This window comes from Phoca vitulina, unplaced genomic scaffold (assembly GCF_004348235.1).
Source record: "Phoca vitulina isolate PV1807 unplaced genomic scaffold, GSC_HSeal_1.0 scaffold2, whole genome shotgun sequence".
NCBI lineage: Eukaryota > Metazoa > Chordata > Mammalia > Carnivora > Phocidae > Phoca > Phoca vitulina.
The window spans coordinates 18710539-18738246 of NW_022589705.1; the positions used below are offsets into that span (position 1 = coordinate 18710539).

Below are 27708 nucleotides of genomic sequence, written 5' to 3' on the forward strand. Positions count from 1 at the left end.
TTGACAGAGAGAGACACAACGAGAGAGGGAACACAAGCAGGGGGAGTGGGAGAGGGAGAAGCAGTCTTCCCGCGGAGCAGGGAGCCTGATATGGGGCTCGATCCCAGGACCCCGGGATCATGACCTGAGCCGAAGGCAGATGCTTAACGACTAGGTCTTAAGGAGAAAGATTAAAGTGATGGTGTTCTTTCACTTCTCTTCTCTCCTTTTAAAATGGTTTTAGAGAATTTAGTAGTGTTGATTGCCAACCAGGGATCACAGGTCAGAGTGTATATGACATCATTTATTTTCCAGTCTGTACTTGTGATTCATAGCTCACAGTGGAATGTTTAATATTTGTAGATACATTGTCTTTTCCTAGCCCTAAAAATGTTCTTCTGCAAAAAAAATCTTGTGCAAAACAAAGATTAAAGGAATGAAAGAAATGAAAACTAAACTCCTAAGTTTCTGAGTGAATTTTGCAAACTAAAACTCTTTTGCATGGTATCATTTACTTTCCAAGGTTTCAGTTCTATGCAATCTGATTCTTTTGCACCTTTTATAGTTAATTGAAATAGTTTGCTAATTACGGTTATGCCTTAAGAGTTGCCAGAAAAAACAATGAATTATTTTTTTAGTATAATTATATTCCAAATACTGCATAGAACAATATTTATATTGGTTGTTTATCTGAAATTGAGTTTAAGCAGGCAACCAGTATTTTAATTTGCTAAATTTGGGAACCCTACCTAAGCACAACTAGGTTCCTTTGTTTGTCTTTACTTAGAATATATAGAATATATAGAACAGATATGTATTTCCAAGTGGTTTTGTAGTTAAAGGCACACAATTTTCTCAAGGAAACAACTATTACTTGGCAAAATGCTCTTGTATGTAAAACAGAACCCTTAATTCTCGGAAATGGAGTCCAAAAACTAGTACTGGTCTACTGGTCTTGCAAATCAAGTTTTGCTGCTTAGCTTGGGAAACGTAGCCTTCTGGTTACTGGGTACGCGGGCTCCACCCAGCTGCTGAAAAGAGATACAAATTGTAACAAAACCGGAAGTTGGCTAGGCTGCCTTCGCTTCTCAAGGTAAGCGTGTCCTTCTGTTCTCTTTAAGTCAGAGCTCTTTGCAAAGCGTTTAAAAATTGAAGCCAGCTAAGGCGACAGTACTGAGAGCAGGCGACTGTGATGATGGGGGCGGTCGGCGATGCAGAATGAATGCTTTAACAAATTATGTTCTGGAGCTTGTATTGAGCTAATGAGTTTTCACAAACGAGTTAGGATAATAAGATGTCCTGTGACTTTGACTAACGAGCTTTAATCCCAAGAAATGGGTGATTAAAAGTAGAGTCATGCTTGGGGTCCTGAAAAGCATGGACTTTATTCATGCACGTGTGTTTCTTTCTCCTTTTTAAAAAAAATTTGAAACTGTGGAAACTTTCTTTTATAATTAAACTTAATGGCATAATTACCTGTATGCAGATTACTTAGAGCCTTAGTTGGTTTTTAAAGTATGTTTTAATTTAGAAATTTTAGCTCCCCCCACCCCCTACCCCTGGTGTGCATTTAGAATTTCAGAAAGGCTCTGGTAAGACCTTTGCCACCCCCTCCTTTTTTTTTTTTTTTTTTTTTAATCTTGTCAGTGCTTACCTAGGGGCAAAGGAGATTTTTCAGTTTGTAAATGTGTTATCAGGGATATTTCTTTACAAAGCTAAACTTTTAAGCTCAGATACTTTCTTTTTCTTCTGAATTAAAGAAAAAGTGGAAATATTTGAGTACTATACAGAGGTAGAGGCTAAAATTTGGTTTATTAATTTGTTGAAAACAATGAGCTAGACATTTTATTTTGTTTAAGGGGATGAGTTCTGGTAATTTGCTTAGTAAGCCAACATGTTGACTATTTTGGCCAAGTGTAGCTTCTGTTTCAGAGCTCTCCATTTGCGTAATGTCAGATTCTCTGGAAATCACACTGTACAAGCGCTGTTTTCAAGGTTGTCTGCTAGTCAGTGGGAAAGGGGATCAACAAGCTGGCCACAAGACAAGTCACCAGTTGGGGCAAGTGTGATAACATTTTTTATTAGCAAAAGCAAAGCTTCTGGAGGTTCCAAAGAGAGAGCTGTTACAGAAGGTGACAGAATTGGGCAAGACTCCATGGAAAGAAGGAGATTTTATTTATTTTTTATTTAAATTCAATTAACATATAATTTATTATTGGTTTCAGAGGTAGAGGTCAGTGATTCATCAGTCTTATATAGTACCCAGTGCTCATTACATCACGTGCCCTCCTTAATGTCCATCACCCAGTTACCCCCACCTTTCTCCCCTCCAGCAGTCCTCAGTTTGTTTCCTACAAAGAAGATTTTAATGGGAGACCTGGTTTATGGTGTGCACTGTGCTAGATGTTTCATATGTATTGCTTTATTTAACCTTCACAAAGCACCTTGGTATTTGTTGCATTTTCTCTTAACAAAATGAGAAAACCAAAGCCTGGTGAGGTTAAATAATCTGCCCACAGTCACTAAGATGGTGCCTGCTGGATTCAAACCTGCAGCTGGATTCGAATTATGTGATTTTGACGTCCAAACTGTTCACTGTCTCATAGGATACATTTGAAATGGACCTTGAAAGAGGGGAGGAGGTTTTATTTACTAAAACAAAAACAAACAAAAGCAGTGAAAGTAACATAGAATGTTTGAAAATAGATAAAAGAAAAAAGCTAAGTAGTTTTATTGTATTTCTTTACAGTCTTTATATATCCGTATTTTGTAGTTATAAATTATTATCTTTTATTATATTATAAAGCACTACATGCTTTAAAATTTTTAGATTATTTTTATATTATAAACACTACATGCTTTTAAAAAAATATGCACAATACAATGAGGATTAAAAAGAGGAAGTCCACTCCTCTTCCCCTATTGAAAACACTCTCCTGGGGGTAACCACTCTTGAGAACTGTTAAATGTGTGGAGTAGAAGGTTTTTTTTTTCTTTTCCCTTTAACTTTTAAGTAACACTTCTTTCAATATACTACATATCTTTTCGTAATCTGCTTGTTTTCATTCCTCAGTGTGGCAGGAGCATGTTTCCACTTAAGTATATGCAGACTCATGTCTTAGGGCTTTTGTGAAACAAGTTGATACTTGCAAAGCACTTAAAAGAATACCTAGCTCCCATAAAGCACTCAGTAATTATTAGCTGTTATATTTGTCATTGACTTTTCTTTTTTTAAAAATGTTTTTCCTTTATTTTTATTTATTTATTTGACAGAGAGAGAGAGCACAAACAGGGGGAGTGGCAGGCAGAGGGAGAGGGAGAAGCAGGCTTCCTGCTGAGCAAGGAGCTCTGATGTGGGGCTTGATCCCATGACCTGAGCCGAAGTTAGACGCTTCACCACTTAACTGAGTGAGCCACCCAGGCACCCCGTCATTGACTTTTCTATTTCATTCTTTTAAGTGAGTGAGTATACAGTATTCTATAGTCTGGATATAGTGCAGCTTATTTTTGTAACCACCCAAATTGTCTTAAATTTTTGTTACTACAAATATAATTTTTGTCTAACTGTGCGAGTTTTTGTAGGATAAATTCCTAGAAGTGAAATTCCTAGGTCAGAGGTTAAGCATATTTTAGTTTAGTAGGATACTGTCAAATTTCCTCCAAAAATATTGTGCCAGTTTACACTTTTCACTGTGTATGTGTGCTCATTTTTCTACATTCTTGCTTATACTGGATATTAGCAGTCTCTTGCATTTATCCATGAAATGACAGGCAATGAATTTTTTTTTTTTTACATAAAAAGCATAGTGTACAGAGATTTTTGTATATTATTTTTTCCCATTTAACATCTGTTTTTACACGGGTAAGAATTTGATGCATGAAATAATGGAGGTCCCAGTTAGAAGGCAGGACATGGATAGAAAGAAGGAGTGGTGCTTATTCCAGGAGTTAGTACAAATGGTATGTTGTTGCAAGAGCATGGGAGAAAAAAATCCTTAAAATGGGGTTGGGCTGAATAGTATGAAACATTAAATGTCTAAAGTTTTTGTCCTTAATTTAATAATTCCTGGGAAGCTGATGAAGGTTTCTGGGGAGAAGAGTGGTATGATAAGAATTGTGCTTTAGGAAAATGATCTCTGATGTTGTGTAGGACAGATTAGAATGGAGATAAGGAAACAGAGAGGCCAATTGAGAGTGTTTCATTAATTTTGGTGACAGACAATGAAGGCTTTGTGCTTGGAGGTGATGGCAGAATGGAAAGTGGCAGACAGATGTAATAGAATGGACAGTAGAAGAGAGATGCAAAAGGGATAGGTAGGAGGGTGAAAGGGTGGAGGGAGAATCTGAAGAGGTTGTTTGGAAATTGGGGTCTAAAAGAGTATTTGGGGTCAAGTCTTGAGAATATGGGGTTTCGAGTATTGCTGACCAGAAACGTGTTGACAGGCCACCATCAGAATAGGGAAGTCAGATGTAAGAGCTAGTCTGGAGGAAAAGATGATGAATTTCACTGCAGACAAATTAAGCTTATTGTCCTCCAAACAGAAATCTATGTAGAGTTGGAAATTTGAGTGAAAGCATTGTTCAGATGTGGGGTGGGGGCAATCGGAAGATTTGGGAGATATCTTAGGGATGAAAACAGGCCATGGAAACCATGATGAGCTTGCAGAGAAATGTGGGGGCCAAGGTAAAAAGTCTTGGGAATGGATACGTTCATGTATGAGGCATGAAGAGGAACCAGACTTAATTACAATATTTTTACAATGACTATTTCTGACATTTGACCTCGGATCTAGGTAGACAATCCTTTAACGGCCCTCAAAAGTCTATGCCCACTTTTTTGTCTCCATCTTTGGTTCTTTTATTGCTCCTGTTCAAATTATGTACATTCTGAACCTGTTTTCCTCCATAATGCCTTGTTTACTTACCATGTCAGCCTTAAGGGTCTGATCTGAAGTTACGGATGGCTTATTGGTTAAAACCTCAGAAGCCAGATCAGAGACCATACTTTTCACCACTCATTTGCTGTGCCTCTGATAAATGTCTTAATCAGTGCCCTATTTTACACAGTGGGAACAATTATACCCTTCACACCTTCCTGGGTGGTTTTTAGGAATGCATGCTAAATCCTTGACATGATGTCTGACATGTTGTAAGCCCTTGGTAATTGTTAGCTCTTCTTATTTTCTCCTTATACCTCTAAATATCTATAATGAAATACAGTTTTTTCCTATTCTGCCCCTGTGTGATCTTAGACTGTAGTTTTTTATAACCTCCGTGAGCTTCAGTGTCTGTACGAAAAACAAAAAAAACCTTTGTATGTTTCTTCCAAGGATTAGAGTTCATTTCTGTGAAGCACCTACTGTGATGACTACAATGGATTCAATAAATAGTGTCATTTAAATGATAGATTACTGGTATTTGCTTTTGTTTCATTATTAGTTTTGCATCTTTAGAGAAGGGGCCATTCCACTTTCTACCTAATTTTGTTTTGTGGACAGGGTTATTGTGAGGGCCATGTGGAATGACCCAGATGAAAGCTCTATATCATGTAATAAGGTATTTGCTTCCAATCTTTTTTCCAGAGGTGAATAAAGAAGATGGAAACATTACTTGCTGAGGATGCTGTGATTAGGGGAATCAGGATTAGATTGTAGAGTTCCCCATTACTTTTTCTTCAGTGGTTTCCTCTATCTTTCCCTTCACTTTTTCTTGCTTTTACTTAAACTCTAAATTCTTTTTCAGAATTTTTTTCAACCCTTTTAAGTTGTTAGACCTGACAGATCTCAAATTGGTATTCAATATGTCACTTTTGATGCCTCTTTGTTTTTTAGAACCATCTCTGAAAATGTCATAACTCCCAATTGTTAATTAAAAAAAAAAATCTTTTTTTCTCTTTGCTTCCTGCTGTGCAAATGGAGTCTGAAACATTTTTATCTGAAGAAGTGGAAATACTTGACTTATTTTTCAATTTCTCTATAATTTGAGATTCTGCTATCAAAGTCAATTTAATTTTTGATGTGGAAGTTTTCTATGAAGGTAAAGTTAAATTGCTGGAAAGAAGGGGAGCACATTTTCTGAAATATTTCAGAAGGCTTGAACAAATTAAATGCAGATGAAAGAAATATATGAAAATTTCACTTGTCTAACCACAACAGTGTTGGGAAGAAATTAGCACGTACTGCTGATAAGGAAATCTAATAGTGATAACAAATAATGGCGGTTATTATTTATTGACAACTTGGTGTTTTTAGGCATCAAACTAGTTGTTTTAATGTCCATTCTTTCAGGAGCTTTAGTTCTATGAAAGAGTTCTCTATATTGCTTCTAATGCTCCTAGAGTGGACTCAATATTTTGTTTTTTGTTTTTGTTTTTTAAAGTAAGTTCTACATCTAATGTGGGGCTTGAACTCAGGACACTGAGATCAAGAGTTGCATGATTTACTGACTGAGCCAGCCACGTGCCTCAAAACACTTGTAGTTCTTTTCTAAAGTACTTTCTGTGCCCAATATGGGGCTCGAACTCATGACCCTGAAGTCAAGAATCCTATGCTCTACTGACAGCCAGCCAGGTGCCCCTCAACATTCTGAATTAGGCTAATTTAGATTTCAACTTTGTCACAGTATGCCCCCACTCAACATTGTTCATTGTGAAATTTGGATCCTTGCTGGATTTATTTACTTTCTACATCCTTCTCTCTGCAAGGAGGGAGCAGTGATGCAAAGTGAAGAGAGAACATGGACATTGCCCTTAGATTTAGGGTACATTCCCTGGCCTCTGTTTTTTCATCTCTAAAATGAAGGTACTATCTGCTTATTGTAAGAATTATATTAGATGTAGTAGTATCTTCTAGGTTCTCATTAAATGTTTATTTATTTTTCTTTTTCTCCATGCTATGTCCTCTTTCTTCCCTCCTGTGTAATAGAAATGTAATCCTTTTCTTTATGTCTTAGAAATTTCATTGCTTTCTGTGTATCTCTTGTGCCTAGTCTTAACTGTTTTGACTTAATCAGTCTCCTTATCCTTCTTATGGTTTGACCTATTTTTCTAAAATTCTTTCCACCTAACTCTGCCACTCTATTTCCACCTCTTTCCACCTCTAGCCCTAGTCCCTCTTAGGTTTTTGGTCACAGGCCTGTCAGGTTTACCCCAGATCCTACACGAAATGCTGATGTTATTACAAATGTGCTGGGTCCCAAAATTAATTTCCAATTCTGCTTGGAATTTCAATTCCATTTTCCAAGAGAAGCAATATTATAAATGGTGGTTCTGTTTCTAGGCCCAAAGCCCAGAAGCAAAAGCATGTTTAACTTAGAAGTTAATTGAAATATTTTACACTTATAACAGAGGAAAAGAAAATAATGCCATTGTAATTCTAGTAATAAAATAAAACGAAAACTATATTGAGTAAGGAGTAGTTATTTACTTTGAACATTGTGGAATGCAGTTGATGGAAATTCTGAAAGGAACGTTTAGATGCTTTAGGGATTGCAGTGTTTTTATGCTATGATTAATTAAAATTTTTTTTTCTCATGCAGAAGGTCACCGTGAGAATGCTCATTTATTAGCCGTATTTATAGTTTCTGTTTAGGTTCACAAATGGAATAAAAGAGAATAGGACATTTTCATTGAATAAGTCCATCTCCTATCTCCAAGATCCTCCCTATTGCTTGGCTTATTTTTCTTTGGTTCTGAGAACTCTTCTTTTTTACTGAAATCCTTGATACTCCTAATTTAGAGCTTGATTCAAGGCTGAAACTTAATGGTTTGTATATGCTCTAAAGTAGTATTTTTCAAACTGCAGGTTAAGATCAATTGATAGGTTGTACAATAATAATTCAGTAGGATAGATAAAACCAACATTAAAAAAAAGTAAGGAATAGAAAATGTATGAATTTATCCCAAGTGGTAAAGGTAAATAATGTCTCTTGAAATGTTTGTTGGGTCATAATGTAAAAATATTTCATATTTTTCTTATCTGAATATGGTAAAAAATTACATAAATTCCTTGCATATAGCAACCCCTCCCCCCCCAAAAAAAACCCAAACCAACCTTTTCTAAATTATTTAAATATTTTATGGTGAACCTTTCTGGTTAAGTTTTTTTTTTTTTTTTTTAACAACTCATTCCCCGTAATTAAGAAACCTTGTTACCCCATAGCTGTGCATTGATTAAGACTCTCACTGTGTGCTTATACTCATATCTTGGTAATGTAGATTGAGTGTTACTGGCCTGAGTTCCTACAATTTTTTTTTTTTTAAGATTTTATTTATTTATTTGACAGAGAGAGACACAGCGAGAGAGGGAACACAAGCAGGGGGAGTGGGCGAGAGAGAAGCAGGCTTCCCGCCGAGCAGGGAGCCCGATGCGGGGCTCGATTCCAGGACCCTGGGATCATGACCTGAGCTGAAGGCAGACGCTTAATGACTGAGCCACCCAGGCACCCCGAGTTCCTACAGTTTTTGTGTGAATGTTAACTTTTGAACTTTTTGATGCCTTAATTTAAAATGAATGACTAACAACGAGAGCTAGAGCTTGATTGCAGTATAACTAGACTTGATTAGTTATTTGCTAGCTTAATCATCTGACATGGTTTTAAAAGATATGCTTTCCTCCATTTCTTCTTTTTCTCACATGTTCTTGGAGTGACACAATAAAAAGACATTTAATGACTAATTTGTTAAAAAAAATTCTTAACACAGACTCTTTATTCTAATGATTTTCTTACAGCTAAATGTTTTCCAATTGGATTCTTCTCATTTTATCTGAATTTTACTTTGCTTTAATTAAATATATTGTTTTGACTAATATCACTTTGCCTCTGTGGTCCACAATCACAATAATAATTAAATATTCATGCAAATACAAGAATTTGCTTTTTAAATAATAAAGAATACATTTGTTTTGAAGTTTTATCTTTGAGATGTATGTAGAACATGATATAAGCAGTCATCATACTTTTTTTTTACTAAATGCCTCTTTTTCAGGCAAGAAAGAAAACTATGTAAATATCATCAGGTTTGGGAATATTTCAGTTAGAGAATCAGGATAACTTCTCTTTTAATTTTTTAAACTAATTGGTTTATCTTTGGGACGACAAAATGCAAATTGTGATACTTTTGTTTTATCTTCTGTATTGTACCCACCGTCGAATATGAATATGAAAAACTTTAAAGAATCCCACAAAATTGGTGCGAGTTTTTCAGTGCTTGAAGACCTCATAACAGAATATAATATAGTTCATTATCCACGTTACATAATTTTAACTTAAATGATTCCATGAATAACTTCTGATTCTCTTTCATAACTATGCAGTCTGTTGGCATAGGTTGGCTAATGAATTAAAGTATTACTTTGAAAAAAGGCTGTTTCTTAAATCATTAACTGGAAAATCCGTCAGTAGCCATTGTAATGCAAATAGAGCTTCACCCTTCATGGTCAGCATCTGACTATGGATAAAGGAATTGCTGGTTTACTTCTCTCCCTGACTACATTTGTTATATTTTCCTAATGATTGACAGGTGGTGGCGCCTTGGTCACTTCCCTTTCTGGGCTTACACTTCACTTCTTGCTTTGATAATTCCCAATAGCCTTTCCCACTTGGCTTCCTTCCTTCCCCCCTCCCTCCCTCTCTCCCTCCCTCCTACCCTTCCTTCCTTCCTGTTTAATCTTTAAATTTTTATTATTTATTTATTTTTTAAAAAGATGTTATTTATTTGAGAGAAAGCGAGAGTGAGAGAGAGCGACAGTGAGAGAGATCGCAGAGGGAGAGGGAGAGGAAGAAGCGACTCCCCACTGAGCAGAGAGGCAGGGCTCCATCCCAGGACCCTGAGATCATGACCTGAGCCGTAGACACTTAATGGACTGAACCACCCAGGTGACTCCCCCCACTTGACTTTCTTAAAATCATAATGTTAGGCATGAAGGTGATCCTGAATTTATTCTGGTTCATCTGTTATATTTCACACATGAAGAAGCTGAGACAGAGATTAAGTAAGTGGATTGACGTCATTCAGCTAAACAATGCATAGCGGAGACTAGAAATCACGTCTTGTTTCCACTTTGACCTGGCAGGAAGTCAGTGCCAAATAAATATTTGCTAAACTGGGCTGACTCTTCCCCTATACCATCCTTTAGTTGAGTGGCACATTACTGCATTTAACCTTCATAATAATTTGGCTAAGGTCACATGGTTAAAAAACTATGACCTTGATCGTCTCCAGCAAATCTTGCCTGGTCCTAAAAGCAGGTCCGCCCCTGACAAAACCACATGAAAGCCATGTTTGAATAGAAAAATTCTCCTACTGCTCCACTCTTTAGTACTCTTTTTTTTTTCTCCCAGTTTTATTGAGAAATAATTGTTATAGATCACTGTAATATGTTTAAGACAGTTATTTTCCTAAATATTGTTTCTTACAGTAATTAACCATTTTCAAAATTTTGTTTTTCTTATGACTCTATAGAGAAATTTTGTGCTTCTCTTATACATTTTTTTTCAGACGCTCTTGATTTGTTTATTTGTTCTTTTTGCTTATCCTTAAATGGGAAAAACTCTACCTAGATTTGATGTTTGATAAAAGATAGGGGTATGTGGTACCATTGGACCCTATACTATCTACTTATAGCTACTGGTGGAAGGTGCAGGGCTGGTTGAAATGTGTAGCCCCCAGCATAATTTCTGGTGTCTAGCAGGAATTCCTGCAGTTTAGTGCTGGTTCAGTGTGGGGTTTGTAATTTACATGACCATAAAAGAGTAATTTATTCTAGTGATTCTAGGGGTGCTTTTATTTTGTCTAACTCCATCTCTATGGAGAATGAGCTGCTCCTTGGGTTCTGCCCATCTGCAGCCTCTCCATAAGCTGACTTTTTTTTTACTGCTATGTAACATGTCCCTGCCATCCTCCTCTAGCCTTGTTATATGCGGTGATTTGCAGGTTCTGAATATAAGGACCAAGTGAAGTGATTGCTATAGGCTACAAGAGGGTGGGACTGACGTAAAGTAGCTGGTTTTCTGTTAGGCAGATGGTAAGAGGCTGGTAAACTGGATGAGAGAAGAATATTGCTTGGATTGACAATGGTGTTTCTTAATTCAGAAGTAACTGGGCTATGGGTAATAGAAATATTGTTTCTTGCAATTGGTTCTCTGTTATCCTTAGTTTTCAGTATTGCAAATTAAATTATCCACCGTCATGATTAATTAATTAATTAAAAAAAAGATTTTATTTATTTATTTGACACAGAGAGAGACAGCGAGAGAGGAAACACAAGCAAGGGGAGTGTGAGAGGGAGAAGCAGGCTTCCCGCTGAGCAGGGAGCCCGATGCGGGGCTCGATCCCAGGACCCTGAGATCATGACCTGAGCCAAAGGCAGACGCTTAACGACTGAGCCACCCAGGCGCCTCTGTCATGATTAATTTAATAGGAAATTGGGAGAAGTCATATCAGAGACTTATTTAGATGACGGTATTTAAATCCAGAAGAAACATTTCTTATTTGTTCTTTAAGCTTCCTAGGGTAAAGTAGAATAGAATCTTTCGCTGTTAGTGGACTGGTTTATTATTTCCAAATCATGCTAACGAAAGCTAACATTTATTTTCTTCCTTGTAAGACTTTGGGTTGTAACTTTATTTTATTTTTTTGTATCTTCATTTTATTAAAACAACTTGAAAGGACGGTGTTAGTTTCCTAATTTTTCAGGTAAGGAAGTGGAGGCATAAGTGATTTGGTTAAGGTCTCATAATTGGTAATTGGTAGAGCCGAGATGCAAATCCAGGTCAAACTTCACATATCATATTCTTTTTATTACATATTTTTGAAAATATGGTTAGCTGTCTTGGTGTTGACACCAAGCAGCCATCTAGAATTACTATTCTGCGGTATGAAAGCTTTATATTTTAATTACGTTTGAAAATAATGTGCTTTTAATCTTCTTTTTGAGATGGCAGTTCTTGGATTTACCCTTGGTACCTTCATACTTGTGCTGCACATTAGTTCTGTGGCTAATTATCCCAGTGGAAAAGTAGGAACATCATGCCGTGGAATGGTTCCTGAACATGGTCATACTGCGCACCCCAATCCTGTTCACAACATTTCAGTGAGTCAGATGACATTCAGACCAGGAGATCAGATTGAAGGTACTGTGCTGGGATTAACTATTTGCGTTTTGAGTTTCACTCTTTTCCTGTATGTTGAATCTGTATTACTGAGGGATTTATACAGTGTCATTTAAATCTGTTCACCTGTTTTCATAAGAGACCGCCATCTTACACTTCTCATTTTGAGTTTAACTGCTAACGATGACTATATTACTTAAGTGGTATATCTGCTCCCCAATCAGAGTATGTTTTAAGTACAGTTTTATCATTAGTTAATAGATCTTTTTTAACAGTACTATTAACTCAATAGAAGAGGAAAATAAATTTTCTTTTGTCTGGTTTAAGGTGTAATAAACCCTTCTTCTTGGTTCCGTGTAAACTCTTGTGTTTTTCTGATTCTTCTGGTGAAATATGGGCTGTTAAAGGTGTGTCTATAACAGTGTTTTACAAACTATTTTCTGCGATTCCAGAAATGCAAAATATTAACAAACTTTGACAAAAAGAGCGTATGGAAAAATAAATTTGGAACCCTCCGTGTGTTACATATAATGTACTTCGGAGGGTTTCGTCCTGCAGAGTAGGATGTTAAAGGCCTTGGCGATTTTCAGTAGAGAGACAAGTATTTACTTTCATTCAGCATTTTTCAAACTAATTTGGCCCCATGGACTACTCCCTGACCATCGCCTACCTTTTTTTCCCCCCTTTGGAATGGCTATTGATATCTCACGGAGTGAATGTCCTGTGGAACACAGTTCACAACTTCTTTGGCTACAGGATAATTTCTACCATATTCTCTCCTGGAGCAGTTTTGTATATGTACACCAGATTCGAACTGTGAGTGCCTCCTCTGAATAGTTTCCTTTTGGGGATGTTGCTAAACCTCTTAAACATCTTTTTGTTTGTTTCTCAGTTACCTTGTCAGGGCAACCATTTAGAGGCTTTCTCTTAGAAGCACGGGCTGCTGAGGATTTGAGTGGCCCTCCTGTTGGCTCCTTCACATTGATTGACAGTCAGGTGTCACAGCTTCTGACCTGTGAAGATGTACAGGTTTGTGTTATGTTTGACATCTGTTGGTTTGCGTGGATCTTTTCACTACAGGGTGGTGGTTGTAAGATAAACAATGACATTATCCGTGTATTGCAGACATTTAAGTAGATTCACACTGATCAGGCTTTCCCCCTAAGTTTTCCTATTTGCAATATATTTTTTACACATCAGCATCCTAGAAAAGACAGTAGCTTAAAGAGTTTTGATATTTTATATAGTATTGACTCATATTATATTGATTATAAAGGGTGTTAGTATTGAAGATAGGATTCTAGAGTCGGACAGAGGTCTAATTTTTATCATTCATTCATTTAATAAACATTTATTATATCAGGAACTGTCCCAGTGTGATATGGCGATGAGCAGCTAGACTTGTTCTTTGAAGAGCTCAGAGCATTACACATAGGTAGAACATATGGACATATGATGTATGATACATAAGTAGAACATAAGGATATAGGACAGATATACAAGAACACCTAAGTAGACTTAGATTAGAAACACACAGGATGGGTAGGAAGCATAGCAGGGAAAGTCACACACAGGCTGGAGGAAATTGAGAGAGAGCTCCTTGGAGGAGGTAGTCTCCACATCAGGCCTCAAAGAATGAGTAGGAATTTGCCAGGTGAGTGAAAGTGGGAAATGAGATTGTTCAAGGGGAAGGTATTCCTAAAATATAGTGCTCTGTATGTGGGGGCAGGAATTTTTTCTTTTGATGACTTTTTTGTGTTCTCTTTGTTCCTATTAATGGAAGGGATATAAATTTATAGTATAAATGAATAAGGAGCAGGCCCTATATAGCATTAACATACCCAGTGTTCATAACCCTCTGCAGTTCTTAAATTTCTGTGGACTCTAATTTATTCACAGAGCCAGCTGCTAATCTGGTATCCACTAGCCAATATGTATTTGTTGAGTTCCTGAGTCCCTGTTCTAAGTAGAACAGTCTTTACCAGGGTGTCAGCATCACCCAGTGATAGATTACTTTGCAAAATGATAGTCGTTCCAGCCATGCTCACTCCAACCATGAGTGACTGAATGGTCGTTCTTCTCCATTTTATTTCAGGGATATGCTGTGAGTCACACAAGTCCATCCAAGAAAACAAAAATTAAAGTCTACTGGAATGCTCCAAGCAATGCTCCAGATCACGTAAAGTTTCTGTGAGTAGGAGAGCTTACAAATCTGCAACTAGTAAAATTGAAACAATAACTGTCTATATCATCTTTGATACCTATTGGACATATACCTGTACAGAAGAGGTTTGGTGTAGTAATGACACCACGTCAGTGAGATAAGTAGTCATTTTGCTTTTTGTTTGATTTTTTTCCACCTAGCACAGGACCTGGCACCTAATAGGCACTTAATAGACATCTGTTGAATGAATGAAATATTGCAGTGCCTTCAAACTAAGAGGCATCAATTACTACTATTAATACTTAATATGGTGTATGGACTGATACATTTTTTTTTTGATTTGCTCTTGTCTTAACAGGAGAATATGAAAAAAAAATCCTGAAATTTGGGTGACTTTTTTGTAGTGTTACAACTTGCAGATTAGATTGTCAGAAAAGTAAGATGGTGCATGCCCTCAGAATTATGAAATTTGGTAGAATTAGAAGTCCTTACTTCTATGTGCAAGGGGAAGTGGACTGTCATAAAGCAGTCTGATATTCCTGAGTGGTGTTAGAGGCATATGTTTTAAGGAGAATTGCTCTCTTGGCACGTCTCTATTTTTTGTTCCACTTTGTACACAGGTCCCAGCACACAGTAACACAGCTTCGCACCTGTGTGTTGTGTGGACTGTGGCACCAGTAAGAGCTGATGGTTGCTATATAGAATAGCTTCTCCCCGTAGCTGCCTGCTACACATGCCCTGTGGAATAATTTGAACAGCACATTCTGAAATGGGTAGTAGTAGTAGTGTGTTCTTTATACGTCAGGGATTAGAAATCTGTGCAGTTTAGTCCCTAGATCTGGCATTCAGGACTGCCGTGAGTATGCCCAAAGAGCGGACAAGGAAGAGAGGAGAAGGGAAGAAAAGAAAGATCGAGAGCGAACAAGAGAGCAAGAGCAGTAAAGTTCATTTAGTGATGAGGTGGAAGAGTCATTGGAGATTTGCCTTAGACAAAAGCAGTAGTACTGTTAGGTAGTATTACATTGTGTGTCCCTACTTTATTCCTTTTCTTCCCCCCTCTTTTTTTTTTTTTTTGATTTGGTTATGATGGGCCACAATCAGGGTTCTGTTTGATCTCATTAGTACTGAATTTCAGAGTCACAGTTGTTGAGAAGTATAAAATCTACTGGGTGAAGATTCCTGGTCCTATAATTTCACAACCAAACGCCCTGCCTTTTACGACACCTGAAGCTACAAGAGCCCCTTTGTCGACATTCCCTCCGGTCTCCCATCTAACCAAATCAGTAAGTAACATTTTTATGGTTTCACCAAATGCAATCTGTAATAACGGTGTCTTTGGAAATTGTGGTTCTAGGCTTGGTGAAGTATGTAGAGAAGTAGCTGTACTGGGTCACGGTAGTAAGTTTTTGGGATTTCTGCAGGAAATCTGAAGGAAGTCTTCATTGCAACATTATGACTTACAGGTCAGAATAAAGGCAGTGCAAGATCCTGCATGTTCGAGTTGTGGATCTGACATTCATACAGAGTCTGTACAGCTAAATATCAAACGTGGAAGAGGAAGATTAAAGCTTGGGCTAAATTTAGACAGGATTTGGAGGAGAATCTTGAAATGGTGATGTAACTCTTAGATCTGATTTCATGAAAGCCAATGAGTACTGGGGGATTCTTTGTGCTGAACTACAGAAACTCTTCTGCAAACTCATCAGCTAGAATTCATTCAGGCCCTCTGGTTCAGAAGAATGATGACTGAAAAAACATATCTTGTAAAGGGTAATGCATACTGGAAACATTAGGAAATTTTCACTGAAAGAAGTTCTGATGTTAGACTTATTAATTCAGAAGTGCATGTAATGAAAAATGTCTTACAGCAAGTTATTACAGTTGAAAGAACAAACTTGGGTTTGATTCCCGACTTGTTTACTTTCTGTGTGGCTTTGGACAAGCTACTTAATTCTCAAGGGCTCAGTTTCTTCACCTATAAAATGAGAAATCTTAATATCTAGCTCTTAGTATCATTATGAGAATTAAAACAATGTAATGAATATAAGGTTTCTAACTACTTTGCACTTAATAGAAATTCTGTAAATATTAGTTCCTTTTTTCTTTTCCTTCTCTTTTTTGTCTTTTTATAGCTCTTTGTTCTTGTAGGGAAGACTAAGTAAAGCACTTGTGCTCCTATGTAATGTCTCATTTTGTTTTCCTTCTACATTTTGCAATATATGATGATTTTATTTGACTACATTATTATGAATGTTACACTTTTGACCATATAATTAGATCTTTTATTTGCATTTGTCTATTTAGTCTTTTTTTTTTTTTAAAGATTTTATTTTTAAGTAACCCCTACACCCAACATGGGTATTGAACTTACAACCCCAAGACCAAGAGTTGCACCACATGTTCCACCGACTGAGCCATCCAGGCACCCCTCAGTTTACTTAGTCTTAATATTTAATTTCAAAGCTGCTTTAGGGGAGTAAATAGTCATTTTGGACCTGAGCTTCCTGATAGGAATCTACTGACAAAATTGTCTTTCCATATATTCACATAAAAGGCATTTGTTTTCAGAGCTTTTATGGTATCTGTGCACCAGGTTTGTAACCTCTGATTATAGAAAGGTTTAAAAGAGTCATGAGATTACAGCATTTGTAGAGCTAGAAGAGACCTCAGTGTTCGGTCCCTGTTGTATAGTTGAAGGTATACAAGAGAGACAGTAAGTTCTTTAGCAAACATGCTGGAGTAAAGGGGAGAGCAGAGACCAAAAATCCAAGTTTCGTAGTGGCTTGTTTTTTCCACTCTACTGTGACTTTTAAGTTCCTGTGAAATAGTAAGAAATATATATATATATATTGGTCTCTGCCGTGGTTCCTGCTAATATTTGGCCATTGACCCCAGTTCCTGATACAGAGCTCCTAAATCTCTTGTAATTTCCTGAGTGGTAGGAATACCTTTTGTTCTAATGAGGTAACTCTGGGTGGGCTCCTGGGTGAGGGCAGAAAGACCAACCCATGGGGGTGCCTGGGTGGCTCAGTCATTAAGCGTCTGCCTTCGGCTCAGGTCATGATCCCAGGGTCCTGGGATCGAGCCCCGCATCGGGCTCCCTGCTCCGCGGGAAGCCTGCTTCTCCCTCTCCCACTCCCCCTGCTTGTGTTCCCTCTCTCGCTGTGTCTCTCTCTGTCAAATAAATAAAATCTTAAAAAAAAAAAAAAAAGACCAACCCATGCTGGGAACTTTCTACTTCACTCTCTATTTTCCAGAGATGAAAGAGGGGCTGAAAATAGAGTCAATAATCCATCATGCCTCCACGATGAAGCCTCTATAAAAATCCCAAAAGTATGGGGTTCAGAGAGCTCCCAGATTGCTGAACACATGGAGGTCCTGGGAGGATGGTGCCTTAGGGTGTGGAAGCTCCATACCTCTTGCCACATACCTTGCCCTGTGTGCCTCTTCCATCTGACTATTCCTGGGTTGTATCCTGTAATAATACACTTGGCACACCTGGGTGGCTCAGTTGGTTAAGTGTTGGACTCTTGATTTTGGCACAGGTCATGATCTCAGGTTGTGAGATCGAGCCCCACGTGGGCTCCGTACTCAGCAAGAAGTCTGCTTGAGATTCTCTTTCTCTCCCTCCCTCTCCGCTTATGTGTGCTCTCTCTCTTTAACTCTCTTCCTAAATAAATAAATAACATCTTAAAAAAAGAAATAACACACTGGTAATCTAGTAAGAAAGCTGTTTTCCTGAGTTCTGCAAACCATCCTAGTATATTATCAAACTCGAGGAGAGGGTCATGGGAACCCCAATCCCCTCCAGTGGGAACCTGGAACTTGCGATTGGCCCTGAAAGGAGCAGTCTTATGGGACCGAGCCCCTAACTTGTAGGATGGAACACTAACTTCAGGTAGATTGTGTCAGAATGGAATTGCGATGTGGGATACGCAGTTGGGGTCCCCAGAGAACTGCAGAATTGGTTAATGTGGGAAAACCCGCCACACATTTGGTGGCCAGAAATATTGGTAGAGTAGAAGAAATGAGAAGTGTTTTTTTTTTAAAGATTTTTATTTATTTATTTGACAGAGAGACACAGCGAGAGAGGGAACACAAGCAGGGGGAGTGGGAGAGGGAGAAGCAGGCTTCCCGCCGAGCAGGGAGCCCGATGAGGGGCTCGATCCCAGGACCCTGGGATCATGACCTGAGCCAAAGGCAGACGCTTAACGACTGAGCCACCCAGGCGCCCCTGAGAAGTTTTTTTTTATTCATTTCCCATTAGATTTAGTTACGTAGTATTTAACTCTCTTCTGAAATACACCCTCACAGCGCCTTCTAACAAGATGACTGCACATTTGCTCTGTCAAATTGTAGAGCTGACATTTTTTGATATGCTTCCTCTTTTTTGCCATAAGAAGCTCTGAATTAAGTCATTGTAGATTGTTCCTGTTTTTCCTCCACTAAATTGTTATTATTTGGAGTGGTGGTATATATAGGGATAACCATTTTTACTTATAATTTTAATATCCAATTTGAACCTGAATTCTAGAAGCAGAGTTCAGGATCTAAATATAAAAACTTGCTAAGAGTTTGTCCATTTGCTTTTTAAAAGTCCATTCTAAAAACTCAAGGGTATCCTTTAGGTAAGAATGTCAATGTGGACTTAAATATTCTCTAAGATGTTTTTCAAAATTTGCTAGAAACTTTGCTCCAGAACATAATTAATGTGAAATATTTTGGGTATTAAAGTCCTTTTAATTTTGTGTATTAAAATCCTTTTAATACTCATGCACATTATAGTCCAACTAATGTTGTCTTCCAGATTTTAATTAAAATTAATTAAGTTTAAAAGTTCACAACCTAACTACTACTTTGATCATTTCTAATTTGGGATGTGTCTTTTGTTTCCTTCTTTGAAATATCTATTATGAGAAGATATTCTTGTTAAAATTTGTGCTTCCAGGTAGTGGCTCTTTTATCATGGTGAAATGAACTGCTTGGTTGGTAATTAAGACTTTTTCTCCCTGTCATTTTTCTAGTTCAGTGCTTCAGATTGTGGGAACAAGAAGTTCTGTATTAGGAGTCCTGTGAACTGTGACCCAGAGAAGGAGCCGGCCTGTTTCTTCTTGTCCTTCACACGAGATGACCAGTCAGTGGTGGTTGAAATGAGTGGTCCCAGTAAAGGCTATTTATCCTTTGTGTTTTCTCATGACAGATGGATGGTTTGTATCCCTCACTTACGTAAGTGGTAATGAAAGAAAATTACTAGAGGGACTGTAATCAGTGGCGGTGTACTTGTTGGTTCTAGAGTCAAATGATCACACTTAACAATGGGAAGGGGAAGGGGAAAGCAGGACATGGTAACTTAGAGCAGATGCTGACCTAAACATCTTTGGGTATTTCATGTTTTTAACAGTTGTGCAATTACATAGCTCTAAGAACAGGCCATCCTACGGAGAGTTAGGAAAATCACTCTATATCCAGTGGACTTGCCAGTGTATCTTTCTGTCTGTCTCTGTCTGTCTGTGATAAAAGCAAGAAGTGCAGTTAAGAAAAGTTGCTCTGCATAAAAGTCTTATGTTATTTGTGATGCTTTTCCAACCCTCGTTGTTTTCTTGAGTGGCCAGCAACCACAGCATGGGTTGTCTCGGTGTCCCCATTTTGGTAGTCATCGGTGCCTATCCCAAACAGAGAATGACACCTGGTGTGTCCAGGCATAAATATATTCTTCACCGGTAGGCTCCTTTGTCAGATCTAGGGAAGGCAGCATTTGTTTTAAGCTGATTCTCACTCTCCCTGGGTAGTGCTGAATGGATTAAATGGTTCTATAGATGGCAGCCTTGTGCTGTGGTGTGGAAGAGCCAAGTGCTGCAGAGGCATCCTGGTCTCCCTGAAGGAGGGCAGGAGAGTATGGGCCGGGACATGTGTGAGTCCTGTTCAGAGCAGAGTTGGCGGGGAGGTTGGGGATGACTACAAATGGAGAAAGCCTCTTACTTCCACGTTAGCAAAGGCAACAGGTCTTTTCTAGAGAGGTTTCTTCCTGTCAGGTTTTAAACTTAACATCACTTCTTTAGGGAATCCTATTTCAAAAAAAGGAAAGGAACGCTGAGATTCTGTACCAGAACTAATATTTTCCCTAAAAGTGCGCTCTGATTGCATTGGTCCTTGTATGCTGCTTGCAAGTTTTGCAGGAAGCCAGGGGTAAAAAGTTACACCTAGATATTTTACTATATGCGTATGCATATGACCTAGATATTTTACTATATAGTCCTTGAATGCACCCATTATTCTCTTTCATTAAGCAAAATGTATATCTTAAATTTATGAGAGATAAGATCTGTCATATGCTTTTATTTTTTATTATTTTTTTAGAGGGGGAGGGGCAACGGGAGAGGGAAAGAGAGAATCTTAAGCAGGCTCCATGCCCAGTGCAGAGCCCGATGTGGGGCTCGATCTTATGACCCTGAGATCATGACCTGAGCTGAAATCAAGAGTCGGACACTTAACCATCTGAGCCACGTAAGCTCCCCAGATATGTCATGTGCTTTTAAAAATAACATATAAGGAATTATAACTCTTTCTTTTTTAAAGTTGTTTCTTGGGAAATTTTATACTTGATTGAATGATGTTACAGTAGTTCAAAATGTTTTCCCCATTTCCCTTTGTAATTGTCATCAGACCTATAGCATATTCTTTTGGGTATTTGCAGTTCTGGCCAAAATGAACCAGGTTTGGCGCCTAAGGGGGATGATGAGACTGGATTAAAAATAAAAGGGGACTACACAGCAATAAGGAAAGATGGTGGTAGTGCTTGTTGTGTGAATGTGATGGAACTGGTTATGAAGGAAATTCTGAAGATGGCCCCCCTCCAAGGATTAACAGTGGTGGTCTCGTTGGAATAAGCATGTAGCTTCATCTCTAACATACAGTGCTCATTGAGATATGTGCTCTGGTCCCTTAAATAGAAAACATTGCAGTCACTTTAGAGTCAAACTTCATGCAATAGTATATTCACATTTTTCTTTTTCTGGTCACATAAAATCTGTCAGCGAGAGGAAAAGACAGTACTGCTGCCCTGGGCGTGGTGATGAGGAGCCCATAAGTAGACCGGTGGTTTCTGTTCTAAGTCGTAGGCATCGACGGCACAAAAGCATTTGTCTTTACTTCAAGATATATTTATCTTACTTAGAAATCTTATGTTTCTAGTATAGTACTCATCAAAAAATGTTTATAAAAAAGACTTAATTATGCAGGTGCAGTTGATTTACAGAGCAATCTTACTTAATGATTAAAATCATCTGTACACCTGTTTGCCTAAATTGGGGGAAATAAATCATCCTCAGAAAATATTTTTAAAGTGGTTATTTCTATTTTTGGTTATTCAGAAAATTTTAGGATACTTTTATGACCTGCTGTTTCTTTTTAGTTCCTAATATAAATTTAAATACTGAAGGTATCTGATGCTATGAATACTAGCTAAATGATACCTTTTTCAATTTTACTTGTGAATTAATGATAACAATTATTTTGGTATTAGACTTCATCACTAAAATTGATGAAAAGTATAATTTTCCATATTTTTGCTAACAATGACTTGCTGATGTCTGAATTTTAACTAAATTTCAAAGTATACACATATTCCCTATCTCAGATACTTTATTAAATGATACAAAGTGTATCAAGAAGGCATACTATATATTAGCTTCTGTTGGCTTCCTTCTCCTGCCCAGTGTCATCTTGCTCTGTACAGAATTTCTTAATGTTGAGTTCTAGAATGTTCCCAGTTCTGGCCTCTCTTGTACTTCAGATTGGGATTTCCGGTGGCCGGCTGATCTTGTCCAGATGAGTATTCCTGGACAGCACTAACCATCATTTATAAAACTGAACTTAGTATCTTCCCTCCTCATGTTTCCTGTGTTCCCCATTCTTGGTGATCAAAAACAGTAATAAAAAAGCAGTTACCATTACTGATTTCTTGCTTCTTTTCAGAAACTGTCCTGGGCAGTTTATAGACTCTCATTCATTGCTGCCACCATCTTCTTTGGTGTTCAGGGAATTTGGTTGTGACTTAGATTCTTCCCTTTTATTCACCTCAGGTCCTTCTTCCTCCTGCACACCCCCAACTTTTTGTTTTGAGAAGTTTTAAACCTACATGAAAGTTGAAAGAATAGTACAACAAACACCAGTAAGTTCTTCATCTACACTTGCCATGTTCTCTCCCTCTCCTTCCCCCACCACGTGTGTGTGTGTGTGTTTGTATGTTTGTGTGTAGATTGACTTATGAAGTGTATATAAAACACACATTTTTTCCCATCCATTTGAAAGTTATAGATATCTCATGACATTTTATCTTTAGAATTTTTAGCAAGTATCTCCTAAGAACAAGGATATGCTCCTATAATTGCCATAATATCTTGATCACATTGAGAAAACTTAACAATGATATAATAATTTTATGCAATATAGTCTATATTCCAAATACCTCAGTTGTCCCCATAAAGTCCTTTATAGCTGTTTTTTAAAAAAATTTCTGACCCAAGATCCAATCATTTATCACCCAATACATTTAATTATCATATCTCTTTGATCAGTTACCCTACCTAAAAAATCTTTTTTAAAGATTTTATTTATTTATTTGAGAGAGAGAGAATGAGAGAGAGCACATGAGAGGGGGGAGGGTCAGAGGGAGAAGCAGACTCCCCACTGAGCAGGGAGCCCGATGTGGGACTCGATCCCGGGACTCCAGGATCATGACCTGAGCCGAAGGCAGTCGCTTAACCAACTGAGCCACCCAGGCGCCCTACCCTACCTATTTTCTAGAGTTCTTTGTAGTCCAATTCTGTAGAATGTTCCACAGTTTGTACAGTAGATTCAGGTTAAGATTTTTGGCACAAAGACTGCCAAAAGGGTTTGTTTCTATCTCAGTGCATCATATCAAGAGGTGTGTAATGTCAAATTAGTCCATTATTGATGATTCTATGTTTGATCACTGGTATCTGTCAGATTTTTCCATTGTGAAGGCATATTTTCTCTCTCTTTTTTTTAAAGACAGATTTTATTTATTCATTTGACAGAGACAGTGAGAGAGAGGGAGACAGAGCACAAGCAGGGGGAGTGGCAGGCAGAGGGAGAGGGAGAAGCAGACTCTGCACTGAGCAGGGGGTCTAATGTGGGACTCGATCCCAGGGCCCTGGGATCATGACCTGAGCCAAAGGCAGATGCTTAACGACTGAGCCACCCAGGTGCCCCGAATTTTCTCTTTTTAATTAATAAGTAATCTGTGGGGTGATACTTTGAGGGTGAATATTCTGTTCCTCAATAACATTTTACCAAATGATTTTAGCATCTATTGCTGTTCCTTTCCTGAAACAGTTAATACATTTGTGGTTACAAAATGGTGATTTTCTCATTTATTTATTAACTGGTGTTCTTCTAAAAAGAAGTACTTTCTTTTCTCTGCATCTGCCCTTCCCTTTTGGTGGCACACTATGGACTAATGAATTCCTTTGGTCTATTGTGTTATAGTTTATCATCATCATTCTTGTTTTAGATGCTCATATTAACCCAAATATGGCTCCTTCAGGCTGTTTTTTTTGTGACCTTTCGATGTGTCTCTGTTAATTTTTTGGTGTGTCTTTGTTTTCTGGTGAAACAAGATGTCCACTCATCTTATACTGTTTTGCATTTTTATTTCTCAAAGGAGGTCTGTTTCCTTTTAATAGGAATAGTGTTTAACATAAGTCAAGATTTGGGTGCTAATATGTTCATTGCTACCAGTCTTCCAGATTTTTGATTCTGTCTTTGACATACTTCTTCATTCTTTTTATTGTATCGTCACTATCTCTGACTTGGCTTACACCTTTATTGTCATTTTCAGATCGCTGCAGTGACCCCTCACTAGTCCTGCTGGCTCCATGATTTCTCCTTTAAAATTTTTAGCAATTTTATTCCATTTCATCTTTCAACAGTCACTGTTGTTTTCTTCCTGGGCTACCACGGAGATCATCTCAATCCTATCCCCAGAAACCTTTAGTAGTTATAGGAAAAATGTTCTTTTTTCATTAGCATGGCTTTCAAAACTCTTCAAAGTCCTTGTTGGAATTTCCAGCCTTACCGTGTATGTGTGTTAGCTAACATAATCACCTGTTCCCTAAAAGTTTCATATATTTTTTTATTTCTATGTCTTTGGTCCTGGAAGTTCCTCCTTTTGGGAAACCTTTCCTTTAATCTCAACTCTACCTTATCAACATATAAATATTTTTTATTCTCTAAGGCCTATTTACTATCTTTTCTGGTAAGTTTTTTCAAACCTTTGGCTCTACGTAATTTGTGCTTCCGTGGTACTTTGTCTAAACCTGTTTTATCATAATTCACATACTATTATAACTGTCTCTTCCATTAAAAAGTAGTCTTTGGTTGTAAGAACAATCTAGTCATCTTTATTTTTCCCACAGTAACCCACACAATGTTTTCTGAACAGAGTGCATTCTAAATGCTTGATTCAAGAGAAACAAATGGGAGACAGAGGATCTGTCCAATTCAGAAACTTGGTGGAACTTCTTACATGTGTGCTTCTATGCTCCATACTTGGGGTTTCTAGAATTGCCTGGAGCCTAAGGTTGTAATAGCAACCTTCTCATACTCTTCACTGTAGAGTAGTGAGGACTGAGAGTTACTTCTTCTCCGTCCCCATCATTCTCTCCAATATTTGAGAGGTCTGTCTGCAGTGAGTTAGTATGGCAGTTGGCTTATCATCATTTTGCCTCAAAATCAACCATTTTGTTATATTAAAATTTGTTTTATTAAATAAAAAAAGAGTTTGTATACCTCATAGATGAAAGTGTAGAGAAAACACATTGTTTAAATTAGAGATCAGTGAACTTTTTCTGTAAAGGTTCAGATAGTAACAACTTTAGAATTTGTGGGCATATGGTCTGTGTTCTAAATACTCATCTCTGTGTGGTAGCACTGAAACAGCAATAGACAATCCATAAATTAATAGGTGTGGCTGTATTCCAGTAAGACTTTATTTGTGGACACTGAAATTTGGATTTCATGTATTTTTACTCATCATGACATATTCTTCTTTTTAATAAATGGTTTAGATATGTAAACATCCTTGTTAGCCTGTGGGCTGTACAAAAACAGGCATCAGGCTGAGTTTGGTGTGTGTGCCATAGTTTGTTGATTCCTGGTTTAAATCACCATGACTCCAAATTTCTTGAGTTGGGCTAATTCTGATTTGAATAGAAGATGTGTGACAGTGAATAATTGGTTTGCTAAGGTTATGTACTTGGGAGTTCTCAAAGGTGGAACTTTAAAAAATAAATTTAAAATATGTTAGAATATCATTGGGATTAATAGCAAAATTTATTATAAATTGTCAGTCTTGGCTTTGTTTAAGGAGTTTAGTGACTACAACATATAAAAAGATCTTGTTAGATAGTTTATGGAGAATGGTTTAGAATAAGTGAAAGAACCAAAACTATACATAGTAATTTAAAATGCAGATTATTTCTTTGTACCATCATTTAAATGTAGTTTGAAGATTCTGTGTGTCCTCTGATAGTCACTTTAAGCTCTAACTTTTAGAGCTAAGGAATATTGGAGACTAAAGAGTAGATAGGAATTAGACTGACAGAAAATGCCTCCTTGAGTTCAGACAAGTTGGTCTTAATATGTAATCTATTGAGTGTGTACAATATTAGCAGTATTTGATTACAGTGTCCTCATCTCAAAAGTTACCACCCCCAAACCCAATATAGTACAGTGCATTTATAGTTATGAAAATTTGTAAGACACAGATATTTATTTACAAACAATGTTCATAATAAGTTCAGTGAAAAAAAGGTAACAGAACTGTGTATTTTCCTATTTGGGGTGAAAAAATAGGTATAAATACAAATAGGTTTGGATGAATATACATGAAAGCATTAACAGTGGTGTTTGAGTTTATGGGCATATAAACATGTTATTTTAATCTAGTTTTACATTGAAATTGTGTTGCTTTTGTATTATAACAAAGCTATTATTTATTTATATTGAATGAAGTATAGTTGACACACAATGTTACATTAGTTTCAGTACAACATAATGATTGGACAGTTTTAAATATCATGCTATGCTCATCACAAGTGTAGCTGCTATCTGTTACCATACAACATTGTTATACCATTGACTATATTCCCCGTGTTCTACCTTTTATTCCCATGACTTATTCATTCCACAGCTGGAAGCCTCTGTCTCCCACTGCCTCTCACCCATTTTGCCCATCCCCCCCACCCCCTCCCCTCTGACAACCACCAGGTTTGTTCCCTGTATTTATGGGTCTGTTTCTGATCTTTGTTTCTTTCTTCATTATAGCAAAATTATTTTAAATTAATAAATTGGGCAGCCAATTCTCTTGAGTTCATAGCATCATTAGGATTGAATCAGTAAATTATGTTTTAACAGCATCAAATACTATTTGATTTCATTAGGGATGCTTTTAAAAACAAAATGTTGATATTCCTTTGAATTTTTCTCATTTGCAAATGTTTTTAGGGTGATGATGATGCTTATTTGTGTATTCGTGAAGATCAGACTGTGCACATACAACCTTCCCATTTGACAGGGCGAAGTCACCCTGTGATGGACTCCAGGGTAGGTGTGAAAATTCTGGGAACCTCCACCTGGCTTGTCCGTCTTTTGGCTGTGTGGCCAACAGTGGAGTAACTTTGCTGCAAGATAGCTCCCCATCCTCAGTTAGCAGACCCAGAGCAGGAGTCTGGCAACAGGCTTCCTTTCTTATAATAATCTGGGAGAAACTTTTCTGTGCTTTATTTTATTTTAAAATAAAATATAAAAATAAATTATATAGTATTATATTTATATGTTTAATTTATTATTAATATCATATTATATTTTAATATTATATATTAAAGTATATTTTATTATTATATAATTTAATAACATTATGTGTATTTAAGGTATACAACATGATGGTTTGATATACATTGTTTTCCCACTTCCTCTCTGAGGAGTACAAGAAACATTTTCTCCTAGTTCATTTGTCTTTATCCCACTTGGCAAAATACTGTTTTTACTTTGAGTCAGAACCCCATAAGTCCTCTACCCAGGTAAGAAACTTTGGCAGATGTACTAACCCCATCTGGCCACTGACACAAAATCAAAAACACTGAAGAAACAATTAGGAAGTAGTACGCCCGTGGCCACAATGTAACATGTAACAAGGGAGAAGTCCCAAGCCCAGGGGAAAGCTCTACAGAGAGCGTGAAGTCTTAGGCAACAGCTACCGCTCCGTCAACGCTCATCTGCTTGCCGATGCCATGTGATGAGAAACACTTCTCTACCAGAAATAGGCCATCTCTGGCACAGATGCCAAGAAGAGGCACAGAAGACACCTGTCCAAGGCACTGAACCAGTCTCCGCCCTTACACTCCTCCTTCTCACTGGACGAGAAACTCTGT

General features: G+C 37.5%; 1 protein-coding gene across 1 annotated transcript in view; it reads left to right on the top strand.

Annotated features, from left to right (window-relative positions):
- Window positions 1-1047: 1047 nt before the first annotated feature.
- Window positions 1048-27708, top strand: part of FRRS1 (ferric chelate reductase 1) — a 43649-nt gene continuing 16988 nt past the window's right edge. Inside the window, exons 1-7 of the mRNA XM_032422853.1 lie at window positions 1048-1072; window positions 11916-12111; window positions 12983-13119; window positions 14186-14280; window positions 15390-15537; window positions 19279-19461; window positions 26783-26881. Coding sequence (XP_032278744.1) covers window positions 11916-12111; window positions 12983-13119; window positions 14186-14280; window positions 15390-15537; window positions 19279-19461; window positions 26783-26881 — 858 coding nt within the window. The 5' untranslated portion in view covers window positions 1048-1072. The remainder of the gene's footprint in view (window positions 1073-11915; window positions 12112-12982; window positions 13120-14185; window positions 14281-15389; window positions 15538-19278; window positions 19462-26782; window positions 26882-27708) is intronic.